We start from the raw sequence: 25,637 nt of genomic DNA, 5'->3' as shown, positions 1-25,637 counted from the left end.
TTGGGAGGGATCAGGGGGTCTCATGTTTCAGGTGGGAGGCTGAGCTCTACACTAAAGCTAAAATTAACCCTGCAAGCTCCCTACAAGCTACATAATTAACCCCTTCACTGCTAGCCATAATACACGTGTGAAATGCAGTGGCATTTGGCAGCCTTCTAATTACCAAAAAGCAACGCCAAAGCCATATATGTCTGCTATTTCTGAACAAAGGGGATCCCAGAGAAGCATTTACAACCATTTGTGCCATAATTGCATAAGCTGTTTGTAAATAATTTCAGTGAGAAACCTAAAATTGTGAAAAATTTAACGTTTTTTTTAATTTGATCGCATTTGGCGGTGAAATGGTGGCATGAAATATACCAAAATGTGCCTAGATCAATACTTGGGGTTGTCTACTACACTACACTAAAGCTAAAATTATCCCTAAAAGCTCCCTACATGCTCCATAATTAACCCCTTCACTGCTGGGCATAATACACGTGTAGTGCGCAGTGGCATTTAGCAGCCTTCTAATTACTAAAAAGCAACGCCAAAGCCATATATGTCTGCTATTTCTGAACAAAGGGGATCCCAGAGAAGCATTTACAACCATTTAAGCCATAATTACACAAGCTGTTTGTAAATAATTTCAGTGAGAAACCAAAAGTTAGTGAAAAAATTTGTAAAAAAGTGAACGATTTTTTGTATTTAATCGCATTTGGCGGTGAAATGGTGGCATGAAATATACCAAAATGGGCCTAGATGAATACTTTGGGATGTCTACTAAAAAAAAATATATACATGTCAATGGATATTCAGAGATTCCTGAAAGATATCAGTGTTCTAATGTAATTAGCGCTAATTTTGAAAAATAATGGTTTGGAAATAGCAAAGTGCTACTTGTATTTATGGCCCTATAACTTACAAAAAAAGCAAAGAACATGTAAACATTGGGTATTTCTAAACTCAGGACAAAATTTAGAAACTATTTAGCATGGGTGTTTTTTGGTAGTTGTAGATGTGTAACAGATTTTGGGGGTCATAGTTAGAAAAAGTGTGTTTTTTTCAATTTTTTCCTCATTTTATATTTTTTTTATAGTAAATTATAAGATATGATGAAAATAATGGCATCTTTAGAAAGTCCATTTAATGGCGAGAAAAACGGTATATAATATGTGTGGGTACAGTAAATGAGTAAGAGTAAAATTACAGCTAAACACAAACACCGCAGAAATGTAAAAATAGCCTTGGTCCCAAACGGACAGAAAATGGAAAAGTGCTGTGGTCATTAAGGGGTTAACAAAGGATATCTAAAGATTGCAGCAAATTAGATAATAGAAGTAAATTGGAATGTTGTTTAAAATTGTATTCTCTACCTGAATCATTAAAGAAAAAATTTCGGTTTAATGGCCCTTTAAGCGACAGGGTGAGAAGTTGTTCTGCAGTGAAGTGTTAAACAGGTATATTTTACAAATATATAATGTATTTTTCATTAATAATACATGATCACCAGTTAACAGAACATTTAAAGGAATATAAATGTATGTTTGTATATATATATATATATATATATATATATATATATATATATATATATATATATCCCAGCAGTGATTCAAACCTTCTCCCAGCTGATGAATGGGGAAAAAAACAGTAAACAGTCTTTCCTGGGATGGTTATGAATCACTGCACTAAGCTTATAAGCTGTGTGAACAGCAATGCTTTGGCGTAAAGGGAATCTGCTGAAAAGCAGACTTTAAGTAAAAAAAAGTGTGTTGTGAACCTAATTTGCATATCTTACCCAGAATCCTTTGCCGCATTGAAAACAATGTAATTCAGAGGTTTTGTGTGGGAAAAACAAGCCTTCTGGCCTGTCTAGATTTGTTAATGAACTACACAATGAGTTATTCCTTTTTTATTTTATTTTTCTCTCTCATTTAAAATCCATTTAAAGCTATAATTTTCCTAAAGGAGAGTGAAATTGTATGATAGTTATTTCTATGATTTACAACACATTGCCACAATTTTTCTGGTCCATTGTGCATCATTGAGCACAGAGAGCATAAATCGAGCTACATCTCCTCGAGCCACAGTATTGGTTACTGGATAACCTTTATCATCAGGAACGAAAAAGCCTTCATACGTCACTATTTCTTTATCTGTAGAGATACAGTTGTACAAAAACAATTAATACATTTATTACATCTAAAAAAAGGAAAATATAAGCACATTCTTTTTTTTTATTAAAAGGGACAGTCTACTCCACATTTTTATTGTTTAAAAAGATAGATAATCCCTTTATGACCCATTCCCCAGTTTTGCATAACCAACACAGTTATATTAATACACTTTTTACCTCTGTGATTACCTTGTATGTAAGCCTCTGCAGACTGCACCGTTATCTCAGTTCTTTAACAGACTTGCATTTTAGCCAATCAGTGCATAACTCCATGGGAGTGAACGCAACGTTATATATGACACACATGAACTAGCAGTGTCTAAGTGTCAAAAACTGTCAAAATGCACTGAAATAAGAGGCAGCTCAACGGCTTAAAAATTAGCATATGAGCCTACATAGGTCTAGCTTTCCACAAAGAATACCAAGAGAGCAAAGCAAATTTGGCAAATTGGAAAGTTGTTTAAAATTAAAAGTTTAATTTTTACTAGACTGTCCCTTTAATCAGAATGTTTTTGCCTTTGATGATGCCAGAGCAATCATTGAGGCCTAGTTAAAAAAACAAAACATGAATTTCCTGTTTTTTAAAAAAAAAAACTTTCACATACTTTTTTTTGCAAGTTTCATGCCCCTTTGAAAGGACATTACCAATACACTATAACACCTAATTTTCCTTGTCACATACTACCTAGAAATACCATAAACCAAATTCTGGAACCTAAAATAGCTGCAAATTGAAAAGATATTGTCTTTCTTGTTGTGCCTGCAGCTCTTTTCCAAGTGATTCTTCTATTTTAACCCTTTAAATGTTTCAAATGGAGATGGTTCACAATGTTTCAAACTGTGAACCATCATCTCAGATCTTACCTCACACTCAATGACAAAAGTTTTACATTGTTGCTATCCCTATAGTGTGTGTGTATATATATATATATATATATATATATATATATATATATATATATATATATATATATATATATATATAAAATAATGTATAAAAATTGCATGAATGTAATGCTCCAGAAGTACATGATACAACTGTCACAAAGCTGGGAAACATCATGATCCATGAATGTGCATAGATATAGCGCATTTGACATTGTCCCACACAACAAACGTATTCACAAAATGTATTTATTTAGAGTAAATGCTAAGAATGCTGGCTTAAGGATATAAGGTAAAGGGTTTCAAATAATGAAGTACATTCAAATGAGGGGTCAGTTACTAGTGGTGTTCTCCAAAGGTCAATTCTTGGGCCTGTTTTGTTTAACATGTTCATAAGTGATATTGTAAGTGGGCTCCAGGAGAAGGTGATGATAAAGAGTTGATGTTACAGGAGGGTTGGAACAAATGAGCAGGCCAATTATAGTCTCAGTTGTGCATTACTGAATGTAACTAAAGAGGAACAGACTAAGGAATTATTATTTCAGATGATTTAAAATTTGGTAAACAATTCAGCAGAGCAGCCAGTAAGGCCAGTTGAATACTTGGTTGCATTGGGAGAGGTATTAGTAGCAGAAATAGCAAGCAGAAGGATATAAATAAAGTAGAAACTGTCCAAAGGAGGGCTACTAAACTGGTACACGGTCTAAAATATAAATAGTACAACGAAAGACACTATGATCCAAATATTTATTATTTAGAGGAGAGAAGGGAAAAAGGTGACATGATAGAAACCTTCAAATATATGAAGGGTCTTAATAAAGTGGAAGCTGAAAGAATTTTTTTTTACAGAAAGGGTGGTAGATTATGGATTAAACATCCAATAGAGGTAGTAATCACAGGGACAGTAAAATAATTACAAAACATGTTTGGGACACGCTTAAGGCTAGTCTACGAAAACAGTAACATGTAATATGGGTAGACTTGATGGGCCTTTTTGGTACCTGTAAAGGGTTAAAATAAGAGAAAAGCTCTGAAGCGAGCTCTAGACACAGTAAGAAAAATACCTATACAAGTACTATCCGTACAGCAGTTTAATGTACCTTTAAAGATCTTGTTCAAATAAAATCCATTCACAAGTTTAAATATAACTCTAGTTCCATACATACCTGAGGCTGGATAGTTTTGAAGTCCTGGAGGTCTGACCACCGTCCAGTTAAGATCAGAACATTCCTTCTCCAAGTATTGCTCCATCTCATGCATATTTGTAAGCACGCTTTTAATGAGCGGTATGAGTAGATTACGCACAAAAAAGGAAGAGTTCTGACCAGAGCCAGCTGTGAATAGATCATACCAGTTAGTAGTATTGCTACTACACTTCATTTCCAGATAACCATAACACTAAACTTCATTGTTTACACAAAATAATCCACAATTTTCATTTTGTGTGTGTGCCAGATATAACTTTAAAAATGTACTTGGTTGCATCTAAAAGAGGGTCTTTTAAAATGCATTCATTTTGTCTTGTTTTTAATGCCCTTGTCCGTAATAAAACTAATTTTATTATTATGTTTGTGTATTAGTGCCTACTAACCAATTGAGCTGTGGTGCCAGTACTTATTAGCCAGTTAGCAATAAATCCATAGGAATGTGCTGTGCACAAACATGCATTTCCTGTAAATTTCAATATGAAGTTAAAACAACTTGAATGTAACTTTCTTTGTTGAATTTCTGCTCTTACATGTGTATGGTAGAAAATAAGCTAATACAGAACCCAGTAACATCATTGGTTAGATCACCCACATAATTTCTTACAGAGAATGAGCCCTTGTGCCATTCAACAAACAGTTTTTCAAAATTATTATTAAATCAGTTAGTATTTTTATGTGCATATCTGCATCTTAAAGTGACACTAAACCCAAAAAAATGATTTAATGATTCAGATAGAGAACACAATTTTAAACAACATTGCAATTTACTTCTTTTATCTAATTTGCTTCATTCTTTAGATATCCTTTGTTAAAGAAATAACAATGCACATGGGTGAGCCAATCATGCGAGGCATCTATGTGCAGCCACCAATCAGCAGCTACAAAGCCGATCTAGATATGCTTTTCAGCAAAGGATATCTAAAGAATGCAACAAATTAGAAAATAGAAGTAAATTAAAAAGTTGTTTAAAATTGCATGCTCTTTCTAAATCATGAAAGAATTTTTTTTTACATTCAACCTCTTTTAGGCGGTGGACACAATATAAATAAAAAATAGGGCACCTATACATAGCTGTCAACATTTAACATTGCACAAGCATTTCTGGTGAAATGCTTGTGCAATGCCGCCCTAATCGGATCTTACGACCGCAGCTTCTTAACTTCCATTTCAGGCGAGGCTGAAACGATGGGGCTCTGAAGCAGCGTCCGCTGCTTAATAAATAGAGCCCATAGTCTTAAATATAATATCAATGGAGGGATTGTCCAGAAAAGGTGTGAAGAACCAAAATAACAGTTTTCTCATCTTACTTTATTAACTGTGATTGTGCTGACCATAAGATAGGCAATATTTTTAGTAGAATTTTATTAAATTAAAGGGACACTGAACCAAAAAAAATTCTTTCATAATTCAGATAAAGCAGGCAATTTTAAGCAACTTTCTAATTTACTCCTATTATCAATTTTTTTTCATTCTCTTGGTATCTTTATTTGAAATGCAAGAATGTAAGTTTAGATGCCGGCCCATTTTTTTCGTGAACAACCTAGGTTGTTCTTGCTGATCGGTGGATAAATTCACCCACAATTAAACAAGTGCTGTCCAGGTACTGAACCAAAAATTGTCTGGCTCCTTAGCTTAGATGCCTTGTTTTTCAAATAAAGATAGCAAAAGAACAAAGAAAATTGATAATAGGAGTAAATAAGAAAGTTGCTTAAAAATGCATGCTCTGTCTGAATTACGAAAGAAAAAAAATTGGGGTTCAGTGTCCCTTTAAGAGGATAGGTACATTTTATTACAATGCTTACAGTAATTGCAGCATCATTTTTATAGGTCCTAGGTGCTGACATTGTTGCTGATTTTCTACCACAGGACACGCTTCTGGCTGATCAGGTCTATTTTAGACCAGAACCGTACAGATACACTAATATGGTAGTTATCTCATTAGCTGCTCTTCTCATAAAATGTAATTTAAAAAAAAAACAAAACAAAAAAAAAAAAACTGTCAAATGCACTTCCATTAGATGCAAACAATGGTGGTGATATTTGCTTAAAAAGAAGTAAACAAGTTGACGACTTGATAAATTGTGCTCTGTATCTCTTTTATGCTACCATCCTGTATGACATTATTGCTAAAGCTTTGATTTAAAACTTTTTGTAAAGGCAATTTTTTTTTTAAATGGACAGTGAAGCCATTATAAAACTATCCTAATTTAAAGAAAGCACGTAACATTAAACAACTTTCCAGCACGTAACAATTTAGCTTTGTTCTCTCGTTGCCCTTAGTTGAAAAGCATACTTTGGTAGGCTCAAGAACAGCAATGCACTGCTGGCAGCTAGATGGCGATTGGTGGCTGCATATATAAGCCTATTGTCATTGGCTCACTAGATCTGTTCATCTAGATCCCAGTAGTGCAGCACTGCTATGGACCCTACTCTTCAACAAAAGGATCCCAAGAAACTAAACATATTTGATAATAGAAGTATTATGGAGAGTGGTTTAAAATTGCATGATGTATTTGAATCATCAAAGTTTAAATTTGACTTTACTATCCTTTTAATAATCTGCTTGTAGGTTTGGTAGCTATCACTGACCACCCAGTTATAAACTCTCTGCTGAACCAAAATTTGAATAATATGCACTTGCTAATAAGATCTGGTGAAGTGATATACTGAGGCAATTGACAGAACACATAACAAAAAAACTCTCTCTATAAAACAGTCCACTCTTAAAGGGACAGTCTAGGCCATAATAAACTTTCATGATTCAGATAGAGCATGTCATTTTAAACAATTTTCCAATTTACTTTTATCACCAATTTTGCTTTGTTCTCTTGGTATTCTTAGTTGAAAGCTTAACCTAGGAGGTTCATATGCTAATTTCTTAGACCTTGAAGCCCACCTCTTTCAGATTGCATTTTAACAGTTTTTCACCACTAGAGGGTGTTAGTTCACGTATTTCATATAGATAACACTGTGCTTGTGCACGAGAAGTTATCTGGGAGCAGACACTGATTGGCTAGACTGCAAGTCTGTCAAAGCAACTGAAAAAGGGGCAGTTTGCAGAGGCTTAGATACAAGATAATCACAGAGATTAAAAGTATATTATTATAACTGTGTTGGTTATGCAAAACTGGGAAATGAGTAATAAAGGGATTATCTATCTTTTAAAACAATAAAAATTCTGGTGTAGACTGACCCTTTAACTTATGCACAAAATAAAACAGTTCAAGAGAAATAAGAGAAAAACTAAATGGGTCAATCTCATCAGTTTTTAAATATCAAGACACTAACATGAGATGTTTTACAGGGGAAAGAATCTTTATTAATTCCGCATGCTGGGCCAAGGTGAAAAATGACAACCATAGCCTTAGACGCCTTGGGGTAGATTTATCAAGCAGTGGATGCTGCAATCTACCCCCAAAGTTTCAAATCTGCCTGAAACTTAAGAAGCAGTGGTCGTAAGATACTACCTGAGGAAACGGCCAAGAGCTTGCGGCCGAGAAACGCGTTGTTTTAGCTCAAAATAAACACCTTGTTTTTACCATACTCGGATTTCTGAACTCTCTCATGACCCTTTTATTTTGAAGTCAATTGCCATTAAGGAGCAAACCACACCTTTATCGTTTTGCCTTTCACAGCAGCGCATACGGCGTTGCTAATCACCCTGCTCTCTGCTGGTGCATATTCTATGGACAGACACAGATTTGAGCAGTAATCCACCCGGCTGTGGATAGTCAGTAGTTTTTCCTGTTACCAACAAGATTTCGTCCTTCCAGTGTACTGACTGCTGTTTAAAAGGTCAGCCTGCTCATTTGCACTTCTTTCACTAAGAGTGCCACTACACTTGTGAGTACCATTTCACTTGCCCTTTTTCACATTGTTGCACATTTGTGTTTGATTACCCCACCATGAGGCGCTTTCTTTTAGTTCTCACCTTCTAGATCCACTGATTCACCATCGGGTTCAAGAAAAGTAGCCCACACATGAACTTTGCTTCACAGCATTTCTTTCATGGTTCTATTCACAAACTTTTTTATATATATATTTTTTGAATTGTCTTAGCATATTTTTATTTTATTTGATATTTTGGGTTTATTATAGCATTATTGTTTTATGGGTAATTTAACCAATATTTTTTTGTTTTATTTCGTTTTTTACAATTTTTATAGTGTTTTATATCACTGTTTTACAATATTCATAGTATTTTTTCACTTTTTAATTGCTCAGTGGTAAAAACAATTACCATACACAATTACTTTTACACTTTTGGCTGATTTCTATTACCGACATTGATATTTGTATAATTACAGTTATATTTATAGCTATTGTTATATATACACATTTCTTTTTTTGGATATTAATATTTTTCAGCGCATCCTATTTTTATGCTTTTAGCATAAATTTCAAATTAACTCATCCACCACCTCTGAGGTGGCAGACAGCAATCATCCGATCAGATACGATTGGGATGATTGACACCCCCTGCTAGCGGCCGATTGGCTGCAAATGTGCAGGGGCAGCATTGCACAAGCATTTCACCAGAAGCATTTCACTGTCGGAGCTGCAGGAAGCTCCAACAGTCTCAGCTGTTAAGTTACAGCCGCAAGCTGGAGTTACTGAGCTCATGGCATCTGCCTGCATATGGAACCAGAGCGTCATCTGTGCTCCAGTTCCATATGAAGTCAGATGCCAGATCGTTACAGACAGCGACACTGTGTGAATGGGCGGTCCAGCAGCAGAGGGAGGAGGGGGGCTCTACACTACGGAAAAAAATTAAATAAAGGGAGATGGATAGGGAGCTACACTACAGAAAAAAAAGAGGGGGTGGGGATTCCTAACTAATAATCGTGGGAGGGGGACCACTACACTACAGAAATTAAAATGAAATTTTTATATATATATATATATATATATATATATATATATATATATATATATATATATATATATATAGTGTTTTACAGGTACTGGCAGGGAAGAGGGTTAGAGAGCTGTTTGGGAGGAATCGGGAAGGTTGGAGGGTAAGGGTGGGAAAAAAAATGGCCTTAAATCTTCATATTGGCAGACTGTCTGCCAGTACCTAAGAGGGAAGAAAGCTGTTTGGGAGGGATCAGGGGAGGGTAATCTCTACACTAAAGCCAAAATTAAACTTACAAGCTACTCGATTTACCCCTTCACTGCCACGAATAATAGAAGTGTGGTGCACAGCTGCAATTATCAGCCTTCTAATTACCAAAAGGCAATGGCAAAGCCATGCATGTCTGCTATTTCTAAATAAAGGGGATCCCATAGATGCTTTTACAACCATTTGTATCTCGATTGCACAAGCAGTATGTAAATAATTTCCGTGAGAAACCAAAAGTTTGTGAAAACGTTAACTATTTTTTTTTTTTTATATGATCACATTTGGTGGTGAAATGGCAGCATGAAATTTACCAAAATGGGCCTAGATCAATACCTTGCCTTATCTGCTTAAAAATAATATATAGTTTTGACAGGTAAATTAAAAAAAAAACCAAGGCTCTATTTCTGTTTAAATTGAGTGATAGCAAAAATGCTTACATTTTTCAGGTATTTTGGGAAAGTTCTTCTCTGAAAGTCCCGGTAGTGAAGGGGTGAAAGGAATATAAAACCCCAAAAAAATATTTTGTGATTCAGACAAAACATATAATTTTAAAAAAAGTTTCCAAATTACTTCTATTATCAAATTTGGTTTGTTCCTATGATGTTCTTTGTTGAAGAGATACCTAGGAAGGCATCTAGACACTACATGGCAGGAAATAGTGCTGACATCTAGTGTTCTTGCAAATGGATAATATTTTTGCAAAACTGCTGCCATAATGCTCCAGAAATAGGCCGGCTTCTAAGCATACGTCCCCGCTTTTCAACAAAAGATACCAAGAGAAAGAAAATAGAAGTAAATTAGACATTTGTTTAAAATCGCATGCTGTATCTGAATCATGGAAGATCTAAGCCATTCTGCTGTCAAAATATTCTTGGAAACTTGGCATTACGGGGTAATAAAGATACTTACGGCCAGTATACCAAGAAGTCATTGTCACCATCCTTGTCACTTCAGCCTGACGCATGGCGGTCACAACGGCAGTCATTGAGTCAGTGTATCCACTGATAGATGAAAAAAGCTTGTAAGGAAAGCCCAGGCAAGACATGACAGCATCTTTACCTTGAAAATGCTCTGATAATGATTCTGCTGAAAATATATTACATTCCACGACCTAAAGATGTATACATTTTATAAAACATTAGTTAATATTTATGTTGCTTATACATGTTGCATTTTAATACTAAACAAGGTGATGCTATACATAACTTGTATTATACCCTCCTCCCCCCCAAAAAACAATGATTCAAATAAAGTTAGTAATAGTAATAGTCTACTCAATAGTAAACATAGGAGGAGGGGGAGGGGAGACAACATTTTTAATCCTGCATTTAAATTTCTTACTTGTTCAGGAATAGTGGGATTGTCCAGGTGTTTGTATATGTGTTGTCTGTGAGTATGTGAATGTCTCTGTGTATATGTGTGTGTTGTCTGTGAACATGTGTGTGTCTCTGTATATATGTGTGTGTTTATGCTAGTGTTAAAGCTCGTCTACTCGGGACAAAATGTTTCCCTCCAAGATCCTTTCCCTAGCCTTTATTCTCCCCCTCCACTCTAGGATCCCCATGTACCTCCTTCTCCCTCCTCCCCCCTCCCTGCCGCTCTTGGCATAATTTTTTTTTGTAGTGTAGCAGTCTCACCTGTTCCCGCCCCTCCCAGCGATGGGCCACCCACCCACCTCCCTCCTAACCCTCCCACGCCTCGGTACATCTGCAAGACTATTTCTGCACTGCCCCACGCATGGGCAGAGAGAGGCCAGGTCCTTAAGGGCTTAATGACCAGTGCCGTCCTCGCAAAGTCTCTACTGTGCATCGGCACTAGTTGTTAAGGGGTTATGGCCAGGTATGTTTGTCTCACGCAGTCTCTACTACGGATGACTGCGTTGGACAAACATATAATAATAATAATAAGTGGCCTTTTATTATATAGGATGTTTGTATGTGTGTGTGTATGTATATGTGTATATATATTTCTGAAGTAAAAAGGTGTGTCATTGTGTACTTCATTTGCATATCTTACCCAGAATCCTTTGCTGCATAGGAAACAATGTAATTCAGAGGTTTTCTGTGGGAAAACAAGCCTCTGGGCTTGTCTAGATTTGTTAATGAACTACACAATGAGTTATTTTTTCTATATTTTGTGCGTAGTGGAGGATTTTAAACTCGCCTTTTATCTCCCCCTAATTTAAAATGTTGTTGTATTCTGCCTGGAATCAACTTCACCCAGCAGTGATTCTAACCTTCTCCCAGCTGATGAGTGGCAAAAACCACGAAACAGTCTGTCCTGGGATGGTTATGAATCACTGCACTAACCCTAGCTAAGTTTATAAGCTGTGTGAACAGCGATACTTTGTAGTGATGGGAAGTTCGGTTCATTTTGATGAATCGGTTCATTTCGGACAGTTCGTTTAACTGAACCGATTCATGAACCGATTCATCAGTTCACTTGAGCATGTGATGCAGAGCTGAAGATTCTCTTACTGCAGACTCTCTGCCCGCTGATCCGATGCTTGAATCTTGACTCCTGAGTCAGTGTCTTAACAGTTCAGCTCCTCCTGACTCCTGAGTCCTCACACGCAGAATCGGCTCCTTCACAGATACATACAACACAGTACATAGAACAGAGCATGCTGTATACTCTGTTCTATGTACTGTGTTGCATGTATTTTCCTAAGATATGCATATCTAATAAAAGACTTCTCATTAACTTTAATAAAAGTGACAAAAGAGCCCCAAATTCTGTATGGCTTATAAATAAATATAAGGTTGAGACCTGCTGCTTCTGTAAATCAGTGTACTGTTAACTAACTCCTTTGCAATGATTCGTTCAGTTAACAGTACACTGATTCAAATATACCCCTAACTGCACCTTAAATTAACCCTTACAGAAGCAGCAGGTCTCAACCTTATATTTATTTATAAGCCATACAGAGTTTTGGTTTATAAATATAAGGTTGAGGCCTGCTACTTTTGTAAGGGTTAATTTAGGTGCAGTTAGGGGTATCTTTGAATCAGTGTACTGTTAACTGAATGATTCATTGCAAAGGAGTTAACAGTACACTGATTCGTTTGCAAACAGTTCACTTCTTGAATCAGTAACAGTACTGGTAATATGATCCTAGAGTGAGGCTGTCTGATTCATTGCAAAGGAGGAGTTAGCAGAAGCAGTACACACTCTAGGATCGTATTACCAGTGCTGCTGCAGACTCAGGAAGTGAACTGTTTGAAACGAATCAGTTCAGTCTGGTGAACTGATTCATACAGTTCACTGAAAAGATCCAGTTCAAATGAACGATTTGTTCATGAACTGGACATCACTAATACTTTGGCGTAAAGGGAACCTGCTGAAAAGCAGACTGAAGTAAAAAGGTGTGTCATTGTGTACTTAATTTGCATATCTTACCCAGAATCCTTTGCTGCATAGGAAACAATGTAATTCAGAGGTTTTCTGTGGGAAAACAAGCCTCTGGGCCTGTCTAGATTTGTTAATGAACTACACAATGAGTTATTTTTTCTATATTTTGTGCGTAGTGGAGGATTTTAAACTCGCCTTTTATTTCCCCCTAATTTAAAATGTTGTTTATATATATATATATATATATATATATATATATATATATATATATATATATATATATATATATATATATATATTATAATTCTGCCCATGTATAGGCATGGACAGAATTATTTTGTTATTCATTTACATTATCCATCTGATTTGCTTATTATTATTATTTGTGTGCTGCATTATTGCATGAATAAATCCGGTAAAGAAAATAGTAGAATGCCGTATAATGAATATTTGCCCATAGAATTAGATATTTGAAGGTTACAAACCTTTAAGTTCTCATGCTGAATGGTGAGTTTGCTGGCATTTCTCACAAGGGCTGTCACTTCATGTCCATTTTCTAGGGCTTGTGAGACCAAGTATAAACCAGTCTGACCGGTAGCTCCAAGGATAGATAGCTTCATTTTCTATTCTAAAATGTGAAATGACATTACTATTATTGAAGCTTATTTTTAAATACATATGTGAGAATAAATCGCATATTTGAGAACTATAAATCATGTATCTGAATTTTCGAAGCTTATTAAAATAACTTGAACTAAACTAATATATGAAATGTATTAGGTACTGTTTAGTTAACTATCTAGCAGAACAAAAGAAGATGACATTGTAAGACATTTAAAAAAAAAAATGATTTATGTGAATGACATCAGGGTTTCCTAGCAAGTCAAAGGGACACTAAACCCCAAATTTTTCTTTCATGATTCAGATAGAGAATACAATTTTAACCCCTTAGTGACCAGACCATTTTTCACTTTTCTTACCGTTAGGGACCAGGGCTATTTTTACTTTTCTACGGTGTTTGTGTTTAGCTCTAACTTTCCTCTTACTTATTTACTGTACCCACACATATTATATACCATTTTTTTTTTGCCATTAAATATACTTTCTAAAGTTACCATTATTTTCATCATATCTTATAATCTACTATAAAAATAAAAAAATGATGAAAAAAATTGAAAAACCCCCCCCCACTTTTTCGAACTTTGACCCCCAAAATCTGTTACACATCTACAACCACCAAAAAACACTCATGCTAAATAGTTTCTAAATTTTGTCCTGAGTTTAGAAAAACCCAATGTTTACACGTTCTTTGCTTTTTTTGCAAGTTATAGGGCAATAAGTACAAGTAGCACTTTGCTATTTCCAAACCATTTTTCCCCAAAAAAATTAGCGATAGTTACATTGTAACACTGATACATGTCAGGAATCCCCTAAAAAAATGTTCACTTTTTTACAAACTTTAGGTTTCTCACAGAAATTATTTACAAACAGCTTGTGCAATTATGGCATACATGGTTGTAAATGCTTCTCTGGGATCCCCTTTGTTCAGAAATAGACATATATGGCTTTGGCATTGCTTTTTGGTAATTAGAAGGCCGCTAAATGCCGCTGCACACCACACTTCTATTATGCCCAGCAGTGAAGGGGTTAATTAGTTAGCTTGTAGGGAGCTTGAAGGGTTAATTTAAGCTTTAGTTTAGAGATCAGCCTCCCACCTGACACATCCCACTCCCTGACCCCTCTCAAACAGCTCTCTTCCCTCCCCCACCTCACTTAATGTCACCGCCATCTTTAGTACTGGCAGAAAGTCTATATATATATATATATATATATATATATATACTGGCAGACTATACTAACTTTTCAATAAAATGTGCTCTTTTTATATATAAATCCCACTTTTTCTGTAGTGTAGTTGCCCCTCCCTCAATCCCTCAATACCCTACCCCACTCCCAGATCCCTTTTCCAATATTATTCCCCCCTCCCTCTCCCACCATTTCTTGTTTAGTGGTTGTGCATGCACGACCACCGCTCCCTTTACTGCGCGCACTTGCAAGTGAGATCCATTACTGGCCAGAAGTTCTCCAGCGATGGGCCGCCCACTCGCCCGCCTGCCTCCCTGCAATGGCTCCCACCCACCAACGATCGGCCGATGCAGAGAGGGCCACAGAGTGGCCCTTTCTGCATCGGATGCTTAAAAAAGGGTATTGCAGGAAGTCTCAATATAAATACCCTAAAAGCGTCTGGAAGCGATCTTGGTCATTCACAGTTGTTGTAGGACGTACCCTGTATGTCTTGGTCCTTAAGGGGTTAAAAAAAACTTTCCAACTTATTTCTATTTTCTAATTTGCTTCTTTATTTAAATATCCTTTGTTGAAGAAATAGCAATGCACATGGTTGAGCCAATCACATGAGGCATCTATGTCCAGCCACCAATAAGCAGCTACTGGGTCTATCTAGATATGCTTTTCAGCAAAGGATATCCCAAAAATGAAGAACATTAGATAATATAAGTCAATTAGAAAGTTGTTTAAAATTGTATGCTCTTTATAAATCATGAAAGAAAAAAATGGGGGTTTCATGTTCCTTAAGCTCACTTAAAAAATAAATACTCACAGGAAAAAATGGGAGAGAATTTTTTTTTATTTACATACAGTCTAAATGATTTACATTAAGAAACATAAGACTGAATAAAACAATTTAATCTTGGTATTTTTGTGATACTACAAATGCACTAACATTAGAACTCTAAAATTATATTACAATAAACACAAAGACTAACATTTGCAGAAAACACTGAGGCCTAGATTTGGAGTTTGGCAGTAGATGGGCTGTTAACGCTCCGCGGGCTTTTTTCTGGCCGCAGCATAAAATTAACTCTGGTATCGAGAGTTCCAAAAAATGCTGCGTTAGGCTCGAAAAAAGGAGCGTAGAGCATTTTTACCGCAAATGCAACTCTCGATACCAGAGTTGCTTACGGACGCGGCCAGCCTCAAAAACGTGCTCGTGCACGATTCTCCCATAGGAAACAACGGGGCTGTTTGAGCTGTAAAAAAACCTAACACCTGCAAAAAAGCAGCGTTCAGCTCCTAACGCAGCCCCATTGTTTCCTATGGGGAAACACTTCCTACGTCTGCACCTAACACTCTAACATGTACCCCGAGTCTAAACACCCCTACCCTTACACTTATTAACCCCTAATCTGCCGCCCCCGCTATCGCTGACCCCTGCATATTATTATTAACCCCTAATCTGCCGCTCCGTACACCGCCGCAACCTACGTTATCCCTATGTACCCCTAATCTGCTGCCCCTAACACCGCCGACCCCTATATTATATTTATTAACCCCTAACCTGCCCCCCACAATGTCGCCGCCAGCTACTTACAATAATTAACCCCTAATCTGCCGACCGCAAAGCGCCGCCACCTACGTTATCCTTATGTACCCCTAATCTGCTGCCCCTAACACCGCCGACCCCTATATTACCCCTAAACCGAGGTCCCCCCACATCGCCGCGACTCGATTAAAAATTTTTAACCCCTAATCTGCCGACCGCCACCTACGTTATACTTATGTACCCCTAATCTGCTGCCCCTAACACTGCCGACCCCTATATTATATTTATTAACCCCTAATCTGCCCCCCACAACGTCGCCTCCACCTGCCTACACTTATTAACCCCTAATCTGCCGAGCGGACCTGAGCGCTACTATAATAAAGTTATTAACCCCTAATCCGCCTCACTAACCCTATCATAAATAGTAATAACCCCTAATCTGCCCTCCCTAACATCGCCGACACCTAACTTCAATTATTAACCCCTAATCTGACGACCGGAGCTCATCGCTACTATAATAAATGGATTAACCCCTAAAGCTAAGTCTAACCCTAACACTAACACCCCCCTAAGTTAAATATAATTTACATCTAACGAAATTAATTAACTCTTATTAAATAAATTATTCCTATTTAAAGCTAAATACTTACCTGTAAAATAAACCCTAATATAGCTACAATATAAATTATAATTATATTATAGCTATTTTAGGATTAATATTTATTTTACAGGTAACTTTGTAATTATTTTAACCAGGTACAATAGCTATTAAATAGTTAAGAACTATTTAATAGTTACCTAGTTAAAATAATAACAAAATTACCTGTAAAATAAGTCCTAACCTAAGTTATAATTAAACCTAACACTACCCTATCAATAAATTAAATAAAATACCTACAATTACCTACAATAAAACCTAACACTACACTATCAATAAATAAATTAAATACAATTTCTACAAATAACTACAATTACATAAACTAACTAAAGTACAAAAAATAAAAAAATATTTACAAACATAAGAAAAATATTACAACAATTTTAAACTAATTACACCTACTCTAAGCCCCCTAATAAAATAACAAAGACCCCCAAAATAAAAAATTCCCTACCCTATTCTAAATGAATAAATGTAAAAGCTCTTTTACCTTACCAGCCCTGAACAGGGCCATTTGCGGGGCATGCCCCAAGAAAATCAGCTCTTTTGCCTGTAAAAAAAAACATACAATACCCCCCCCCAACATTACAACCCACCACCCACATACCCCTAATCTAACCCAACCCCCCTTAAATAAACCTAACACTAAGCCCCTGAAGATCTTCCTACCTTGTCTTCACCATCCAGTTATCACCGATCCGTCCTGGCATCCGGTGCTGAAGAGGTCCAGAAGAGGCTCCAAAGTCTTCCTCCTATCCGGCAAGAAGAGGACATCCGGACCGGCAAACATCTTCTCCAAGCGGCATCTTCGATCTTCTTCCATCCGGTGCGGAGCGGGTCCATCTTGAATCAGCCGACGCGGATCCATCCTCTTCTTCCGGCGTCTCCCGACGAATGACGGTTCCTTTAAGGGACGTCATCCAAGATGGCGTCCCTCGAATTCCGATTGGCTGATAGGATTCTATCAGCCAAATGGAATTAAGGTAGGAATATTCTGATTGGCTGATGGAATCAGCCAATCAGAATCAAGTTCAATCCGATTGGCTGATCCAATCATCCAATCAGATTGAGCTCGTATTCTATTGGCTGATCGGAACAGCCAATAGAATGCGAGCTCAATCTGATTGGCTGATCGGATTGAACTTGATTCCGATTGGCTGATTCCATCAGCCAATCAGAATATTCCTACCTTAATTCCAATTGGCTGATAGAATCCTATTAGCCAATCGGAATTCGAGGGACGCCATCTTGGATGACGTCCCTTAAAGGAACCGTCATTCGTCGGGAGACGCCGGAAGAAGAGGATGGATCCGCGTCGGCTGATTCAAGATGGACCCGCTCCGCACCGGATGGAAGAAGATCGAAGATGCCGCTTGGAGAAGATGTTTGCCGGTCCGGATGTCCTCTTCTTGCCGGATAGGAGGAAGACTTTGGAGCCTCTTCTGGACCTCTTCAGCACCGGATGCCAGGACGGATCGGTGATACCTGGATGGTGAAGACAAGGTAGGAAGATCTTCAGGGGCTTAGTGTTAGGTTTATTTAAGGGGGGTTTGGGTTAGATTAGGGGTATGTGGGTGGTGGGTTGTAATGTTGGGGGGGGGGGGTATTGTATGTTTTTTTTTACAGGCAAAAGAGCTGATTTTCTTGGGGCATGCCCCGCAAAGGGCCCTGTTCAGGGCTGGTAAGGTAAAAGAGCTTTTACATTTATTAATTTAGAATAGGGTAGGGATTTTTTTATTTTGGGGGTCTTTGTTATTTTATTAGGGGGCTTAGAGTAGGTGTAATTAGTTTAAAATTGTTGTAATATTTTTCTTATGTTTGTAAATATTTTTTTATTTTTTGTACTTTAGTTAGTTTATGTAATTGTAGTTATTTGTAGAAATTGTATTTAATTTATTTATTGATAGTGTAGTGTTAGGTTTTATTGTAGGTAATTGTAGGTATTTTATTTAATTAATTTATTGATAGGGTAGTGTTAGGTTTAATTATAACTTAGGTTAGGACTTATTTTACAGGTAATTTTGTTATTATTTTAACTAGGTAACTATTAAATAGTTCTTAACTATTTAATAGCTATTGTACCTGGTTAAAATAATTACAAAGTTACCTGTAAAATAAATATTAATCCTAAAATAGCTATAATATAATTATAATTTATATTGTAGCTATATTAGGGTTTATTTTACAGGTAAGTATTTAGCTTTAAATAGGAATAATTTATTTAATAAGAGTTAATTAATTTCGTTAGATGTAAATTATATTTAACTTAGGGGGGGTGTTAGTGTTAGGGTTAGACTTAGCTTTAGGGGTTAATCCATTTATTATAGTAGCGATGAGCTCCGGTCGTCAGATTAGGGGTTAATAATTGAAGTTAGGTGTCGGCGATGTTAGGGAGGGCAGATTAGGGGTTATTACTATTTATGATAGGGTTAGTGAGGCGGATTAGGGGTTAATAACTTTATTATAGTAGCGCTCAGGTCCGCTCGGCAGATTAGGGGTTAATAAGTGTAGGCAGGTGGAGGCGACGTTGTGGGGGGCAGATTAGGGGTTAATAAATATAATATAGGGGTCGGCGGTGTTAGGGGCAGCAGATTAGGGGTACATAAGTATAACGTAGGTGGCGGTCGGCAGATTAGGGGTTAAAATTTTTTAATCGAGTCGCGGCGATGTGGGGGGACCTCGGTTTAGGGGTACATAGGTAGTTTATGGGTGTTAGTGTACTTTAGGGTACAGTAGTTAAGAGCTTTATGAACCGGCGTTAGCCCAGAAAGCTCTTAACTCCTGCTATTTTCCGGCGGCTGGAGTTTTGTCGTTAGAGCTCTAACGCTCACTTCAGAAACGACTCTAAATACCGGCGTTAGAAAGATCCCATTGAAAAGATAGGATACGCAATTGACGTAAGGGGATCTGCGTTATGGAAAAGTCGCGGCTGAAAAGTGAGCGTTAGACCCTATTTTGAGTGACTCCATATACCGGCGGTAGCCTAAAACCAGCGTTATGAGCCGCTAACGCTGGTTTTCACGGCTACCGCCGAACTCTAAATCTAGCCGTGAGATTGTAATAAAAATGTTAAATTATGTGCAGTAAAGTAAAGTTGCAATATACTCTTATTTATATTCCTTTTTTCCTGTAATTTAAATTTGAAAAATGGATTTTCTAGTTCTGAGAACCAAGAGTACACGAATGGCTTCATAAGCCTAACCCTGCCACATATATGTACCTAATTGGTTTCAGCAGAGATGAATCTAGCACAACTGCAAAGCCTAGCATAGCATGTATTGCCAACATAATGATGGTTGCTAGCTGCATCTTCTCCAGAAGCAAGAATGGATTGGCTCCTCCAAAAAAGGAAAATGGTAGGTGGGGTTTGGTTATTGAAAATCAATTGCAGCAATCAAGATGTTAATGCATTCACAACATATCCACATTTGACTAAGATGTTAATTTATTGCACAAATTAAAAAGATTATTTTAATTTCAAGGTGTTTACTGTCCCTTCAAATAGAGCATATCATTTAAAGGGATATTAAATAGTGCTCTTTTAGTAAAAAAAATATGCTAATTGAAAGTAAACCTAAAAAGAGGTTGTGTTAAAAAAAAAAACACCAAACAACCTACATACACCTAGATTGCAAGTTTTGCATTGCGGCTTGTAACGCTGAAAATATGGCATTTTTAGCGTTAAAACAGCACCGCAGCTATTACAAGTGTTGTCGGTATAGCTGTACCGCACACGTTTTAGCCTGTACCGCAACGTCAGTCCCGCACACGTAAAAATGACATTTTTTTAATGAGATTCCCAATGCGCCGGTATTATGAGTTTTGCGGTGAGGCTAAAAAGTGAGCCTAAAACGACAAGATCTGTACCGCCATCTAAAGTCAGTAGTTATGAGTTTTACACTACAAATCTAACATAAAATTAATAACTAATGTGTTAAAAAGTACACTAACACCAATAAACTACTTAGTAACACCTAAACCGAGGCCCTTCCGCATCGCAAACACTATAATACATTTATTAACCCCTAATCTGCCGCTCCCGACATCGCCACCACTAAAAAAAATGTATTAACCCCTATTCCGCCGCTCCCAGACATTGTCACCACTATAAAAAACATATTAACCCCTAAACCGCCGCCATCCCGCATCGCAAACACTATGTGAATATTATTAACCCCTAATCTGCAGTCTGCCCACACCACGGCTATAATAAACCTATTAACCTCTAAAGCGCAACCCCCCACAAAGAAATATACTAAAATAAACTAGTAACCTCTAAACCTAACGACCCCCTAACTTTATATTAAAATTACAATTTCCCTAGCTTAAAGTGAAGGTAAACTTTGGTGAATGAAAGCTCATTTTTTTAAAAATACTATTAAAAACAGGGGCACTTTCATTCATTAAAGTTTACAAAGCAGCAGTTTTGTTAAAAAAATTACCTTTTTGTCTTTTCACAGCTAAAGCAGCTTCCCCCACCTAGAGGTCCTCTATTCACACCTCAGCAATGACTAATCCTGCTTTCTCCAATCATGGCATGGCCTCAGGCAATGACTACCCTAGGGAGAAAGCTGTGATTGGAGGAAGCAGGATTAGTCATTGCTGACGTGTGAATAGAGGATCTCTATGTGGGGGAAGCTGCTCTAGCTGTGAAAAGAAAAAAAAGGTAATTTTTTTAACAAAACGGCTGCTTTGTAAACTTTGATGAATGTAAGGTGCCCGTTTTAATAGTATTTTTAAAAAACGGGCTTTTATTCACCAAAGTTTACCTTCACTTTAAATTAAAACTTACCTGTCAAATTAAAAATAATAACTTTAAACAATTAAACTATTCTAATTATTAAACTAAAATTAAACTACCAATTAAATAAAACTAAACTACCAATAAAAAAATCCTAACACTACTCTAAAATTATCTAATTATCTAATTTCAAAAAATAAAAACTAACTAAATTACAAAATAAAACAAACACTAAATTACGAAAAATAACAAAGAATTACACCTAATCTAATAGCCCTATCAAAATAAAAAAGCCCACCCAAAATAAAAAAAAAACCCTAGCCTACAATAAACTACAAATGGTCCTTAAAAGGGCCTTTTCTGGGGCATTGCCCCAAAGATATCAGCTCTTTTGCCTGTAAAATAAATACAAACTCCCCCCCCCCAACAGTAAAACCCACCACCAGACCAACCCCCCAAATAAAAAAAAAATAACCTAAGGTAACCATTGCCCTGAAAAGGGCATTTGTATGGGTATTGCCCTTTTACATTGCCCAAACCCTAATCTAAAAAAAAAAAAAAAAAACAACCAAAAAAACCTTAAAAAACCTAACACTAACCCCCGAAGATCCACTTACAGCTGTTGAAGTCCCGCTTGAAGAATCTTCATCCAGCTGGCAAAGTCATCATCCATGTGGCAAGAAGTCTTCATCCAGGCGGCCTCTTCTACCTTCATCCAGCCGGCGCGGGTCCATCCTGGAGACATCCGGCGCAGAGCATCCTCTTTATACGGTCGCCGCTGTACACTGAATCTTCAATGCAAGGGACGCAATTTAAGATGGAGGCCCTTGCATTCCTATTGGCTGAAAATTTTGAATCAGCCAATAGGAATTAGGGCTGCTAGACTCCTATTGGCTATTCAAATCAGCCAATAGGATTTAAGCAGCTCTGATTCTATTGGCTAATTCGAATTAGGACGCCATCTTGAATCGCGTCCTTTGCATTGAAGATTCAGTGTACGGTGGCGACCGTATGAAGAGGATGCTCCGAGCAGAATGTCTTCAGGATTGACCCACTCCGCACCTCCGGGATCAAGATAGAAGATGCGGCCTGGATGAAGATCGTTCAAGCAGGACTTCAAAAACTGTAAGTGGATCATCAGGAGGTTAGTGTTAGGCTTTTTTAAGGGTTTATTGGGTGGGTTTTATTTTTTAGGTTAGGGTCTGGGCAGTAAAAGAGCTAAATGCCCATACAAATGCCCTTTACAGGGCAATGGGTAGCTTAGGTTTTTTTTAGATCGTTTTTTTTATTTTGGGGGGGTGTTTTGTTTTTTAATGTTAGTGGGCCTTTGTAATTTGATTTTAAAAAAAAGAGCCGATATCTTCAGGGCAATGCCCTATAAAAGGCCCTTTCAAGGCCCCCTGGTAGTTTGGAGGGTGGGGGGTTTGTATACTGTTAGGGGGTGTTTGTAATTTTTTGGAGTAAAAGAGCTGTTTTCTCAGGGCAATGCCCTACAAAAGGCGCTTTTAAGGCCCCCCCAAAAATGCCCTTTTAAGGGCCCTTTGTAGTTTGGGGGGTGGTGGTTTGTATAGTGTTAGGTGGGGTTTGTATTTTTTGGAGTAAAAGAGCTGTTTATCTCAGGGCAATGCCCTACAAAAAGCCCTTTTAAGGGCTCCTGGTAGTTTGGGGGGTGGGGGTTTGTATAGTGTTAGGTGGGGTTTGTATTTTTTGGAGTAAAAGAGCTGTTTATCTCAGGGCAATGCCCTACAAAAGGCCCTTTTAAGGGCCCCCCAAAAGGACATTTTGAGGTAAAATATATTTCTTTTTTACATAAAGATGTTCAGGTGATATTTTCTAGTCAGCTTTTAACAGCTATACTGCATCACTTTCAAGTGTTTCAACATTTGGGGATCATGGTCCTTTAAGTATAACCCATTGCTTAGTGCTTTTTTTTATTACAAAAATAAAACAGTATTATATCCCTTTAAAAAATAAACATTATTTATAATAGTTATTATTTACAATGTTTTAATCTAAAGAAGGTCTTAAAGAGGTGTTTTAGAGTCAGTAGCGGACCTATTCAACAGAGGGTCCTGGTTCAAAATTTATTTTGGGCCCCCCAAAGGTAACACAGTAGTAAGCAATAATAATAATATACATGCTGCTTTGTATAATGATTTTGAGGAAAGATAGACTTGCAACCTGCTCTAATAAAAGGCTCCCCTGCATTAGGATTATACATATTCTGCACAAGTCTATGTATAGACTGGGTGCTATGGGCCCTGTTGCCACCACACCTGCTGCACCAATGGTAGTTCCACCCCTGTCTAGAGTAAAAGTAAAATGTTCTATAGTAGTGTAATTGGTATATGTGGAAAACATGCATTTTGTTCATTTTTTTATAAAGCTTTCTGAACACAAAATAATGTCATAAACAAATTATCAAGCAATAAAATATTACAAAGTTTAAACTTGCTCCCTGAAATGTTAGTAAGAAAGCACTGAAAGACAGTATTGTTTGCAGGCAATACCCTGTGTTTACTCTGCAATAGCCACTCAGACAGGAAGCTAGCTACAATCAGAAAGAACTAATACTAAACATATAAAACATATTTTGCTTATCTGATACATAATAAAATATAAAACTGAAAACTGTACCTTGAGATTTCCTGAAGTGCTGTGTTTGTGTTGTACAAAGCCGTTTTTTTTCCCCTGTGTAGGTTGTTACAGTCATGTAATGGGAGGGCTAAAATTACACAAGCAGAGAAGATCAGATTGCACAGCCATTTGTTTGTGCTTTAGTGACACACCCATTTCTGTGTCTTTAGACTTTGATTTATCATTGCTTATTCAGCATTTAACCACTGTTAAATGGATATTAAACAGTGCTCCTTTAGTAAAAAGAAATATGTTAATGGGACATTCCAGTCAAAATGTAAATACACATAGAAGACTTACAACTTTGAATAGAAACACATTTGCAATATTCATGTATTGGCAAAAATGCTTCTAGTAAAAGTTATCACATTTTTCTCTGCATGTGCATGGGAAGTATAGCTAGTTATTCTCAGTGCACCAGCATTTTAAATACTGCAGCTGCTCAAAACACCAGTATGGCTTTGTATCATGTCAGCAATTAACAAATGGAGTCATTACCAGATGGTATAAGCACCTTGGACTCTCTGAGCAAGTTTCGTGTTTAAAATGCTGGTGCACGGTGCATACTTAAAGGGACAGTAAAGTCAAAACTAAACTTTCATGATTCAGATAGGGCATGCAATTTTAACCCCTTAATGACAGTGGACGTACCAGGTACGTCATAGAAAAAACTTCCCTTAATGACAGTTGACGTACCTGGTACGTCCTCTGTTGTCTGAAGTGCTGGAAGCGATCATGATCGCTTCCAGCTGCTTACAAGGGATTGTAGTGATGCCTCAAACTCTGTGGCCCCATCTGCATCGGCTATGTATGTTTACAAATTAGTTGGTTGGTGGGAGCTGCTTTTACTTAATAATCCCACAATGTTTGATTAAGTAACCGATCCTGCTTTCTCTGCCTTTGCAGCCGTTGCGGCCGGGAAGGCGGGGGGGCGGGAGCGCAAAATATACAGCCCACTTAAAAAAAAAAAGATCGATCTAGATGCAGTGGCATCTCTGTTCTTTAATAAGGGATCTGGGAGGGGGAGGGATGAAGATTATTTAGGGGGGCCAGCTACACTACAGAAAACAAATATTTTATATTTAAAAAGATAAAAAAAACTATTTTGGGGGGCAAATTTCAGTGAGAAACCTAAAATTGTGAAAAATTTAAGTTTTTTTTTTTTATTTGATCATATTTGGATTTGGCGGTGAAATGGTGGCATGAAATATACCAAAATGGGCCTATATCAATAATTTGGGTTGTCTACTACACTACACTAAAGCTAAAATTAAACCTAAAAGCTCCCTACAAGCTCCCTAATTAACCCCTTCACGGCTGGGCATAATACACGTGTGGTGTGCAGCGGCATTTAGCGGCCTTCTAACTACCAAAAAGCAACGCCAAATCCATATAGGTCTGCTATTTCTGAACAAAGGGGATCCCAGAGAAGTATTTACAACCATTTATGCCATAATTGCACAAGTTGTTTGTAAATAAATTCAGCGAGAAACCTAAAGTTTGTGAAAAAAATTGTGAAAAAGTCAACAATTTTTTT

The 25,637-nt window shown here is 37.1% G+C and overlaps 1 protein-coding gene across 1 annotated transcript; it reads right to left on the bottom strand.

The window, feature by feature from the left end:
* Positions 1 to 1,883: 1,883 nt before the first annotated feature.
* LOC128649864 (uncharacterized) lies at positions 1,884 to 24,216 on the bottom strand. Its single transcript, XM_053703371.1, has 5 exons — positions 24,101 to 24,216; positions 13,210 to 13,352; positions 10,283 to 10,484; positions 4,210 to 4,377; positions 1,884 to 2,138 (listed from the first exon to the last, which is right to left on the bottom strand). The coding sequence occupies exons 2-5, from the start codon at positions 13,342 to 13,344 to the stop codon at positions 1,978 to 1,980; spliced, it is 666 nt and encodes a 221-aa protein (XP_053559346.1). The 5' UTR covers positions 13,345 to 13,352; positions 24,101 to 24,216; the 3' UTR covers positions 1,884 to 1,977.
* Positions 24,217 to 25,637: the final 1,421 nt, after the last annotated feature.

Source organism: Bombina bombina, chromosome 2 (assembly GCF_027579735.1).
Source record: "Bombina bombina isolate aBomBom1 chromosome 2, aBomBom1.pri, whole genome shotgun sequence".
Taxonomy (NCBI): Eukaryota; Metazoa; Chordata; class Amphibia; order Anura; family Bombinatoridae; genus Bombina; species Bombina bombina.
This window is presented reverse-complemented; position numbering and strand designations above follow the sequence as displayed.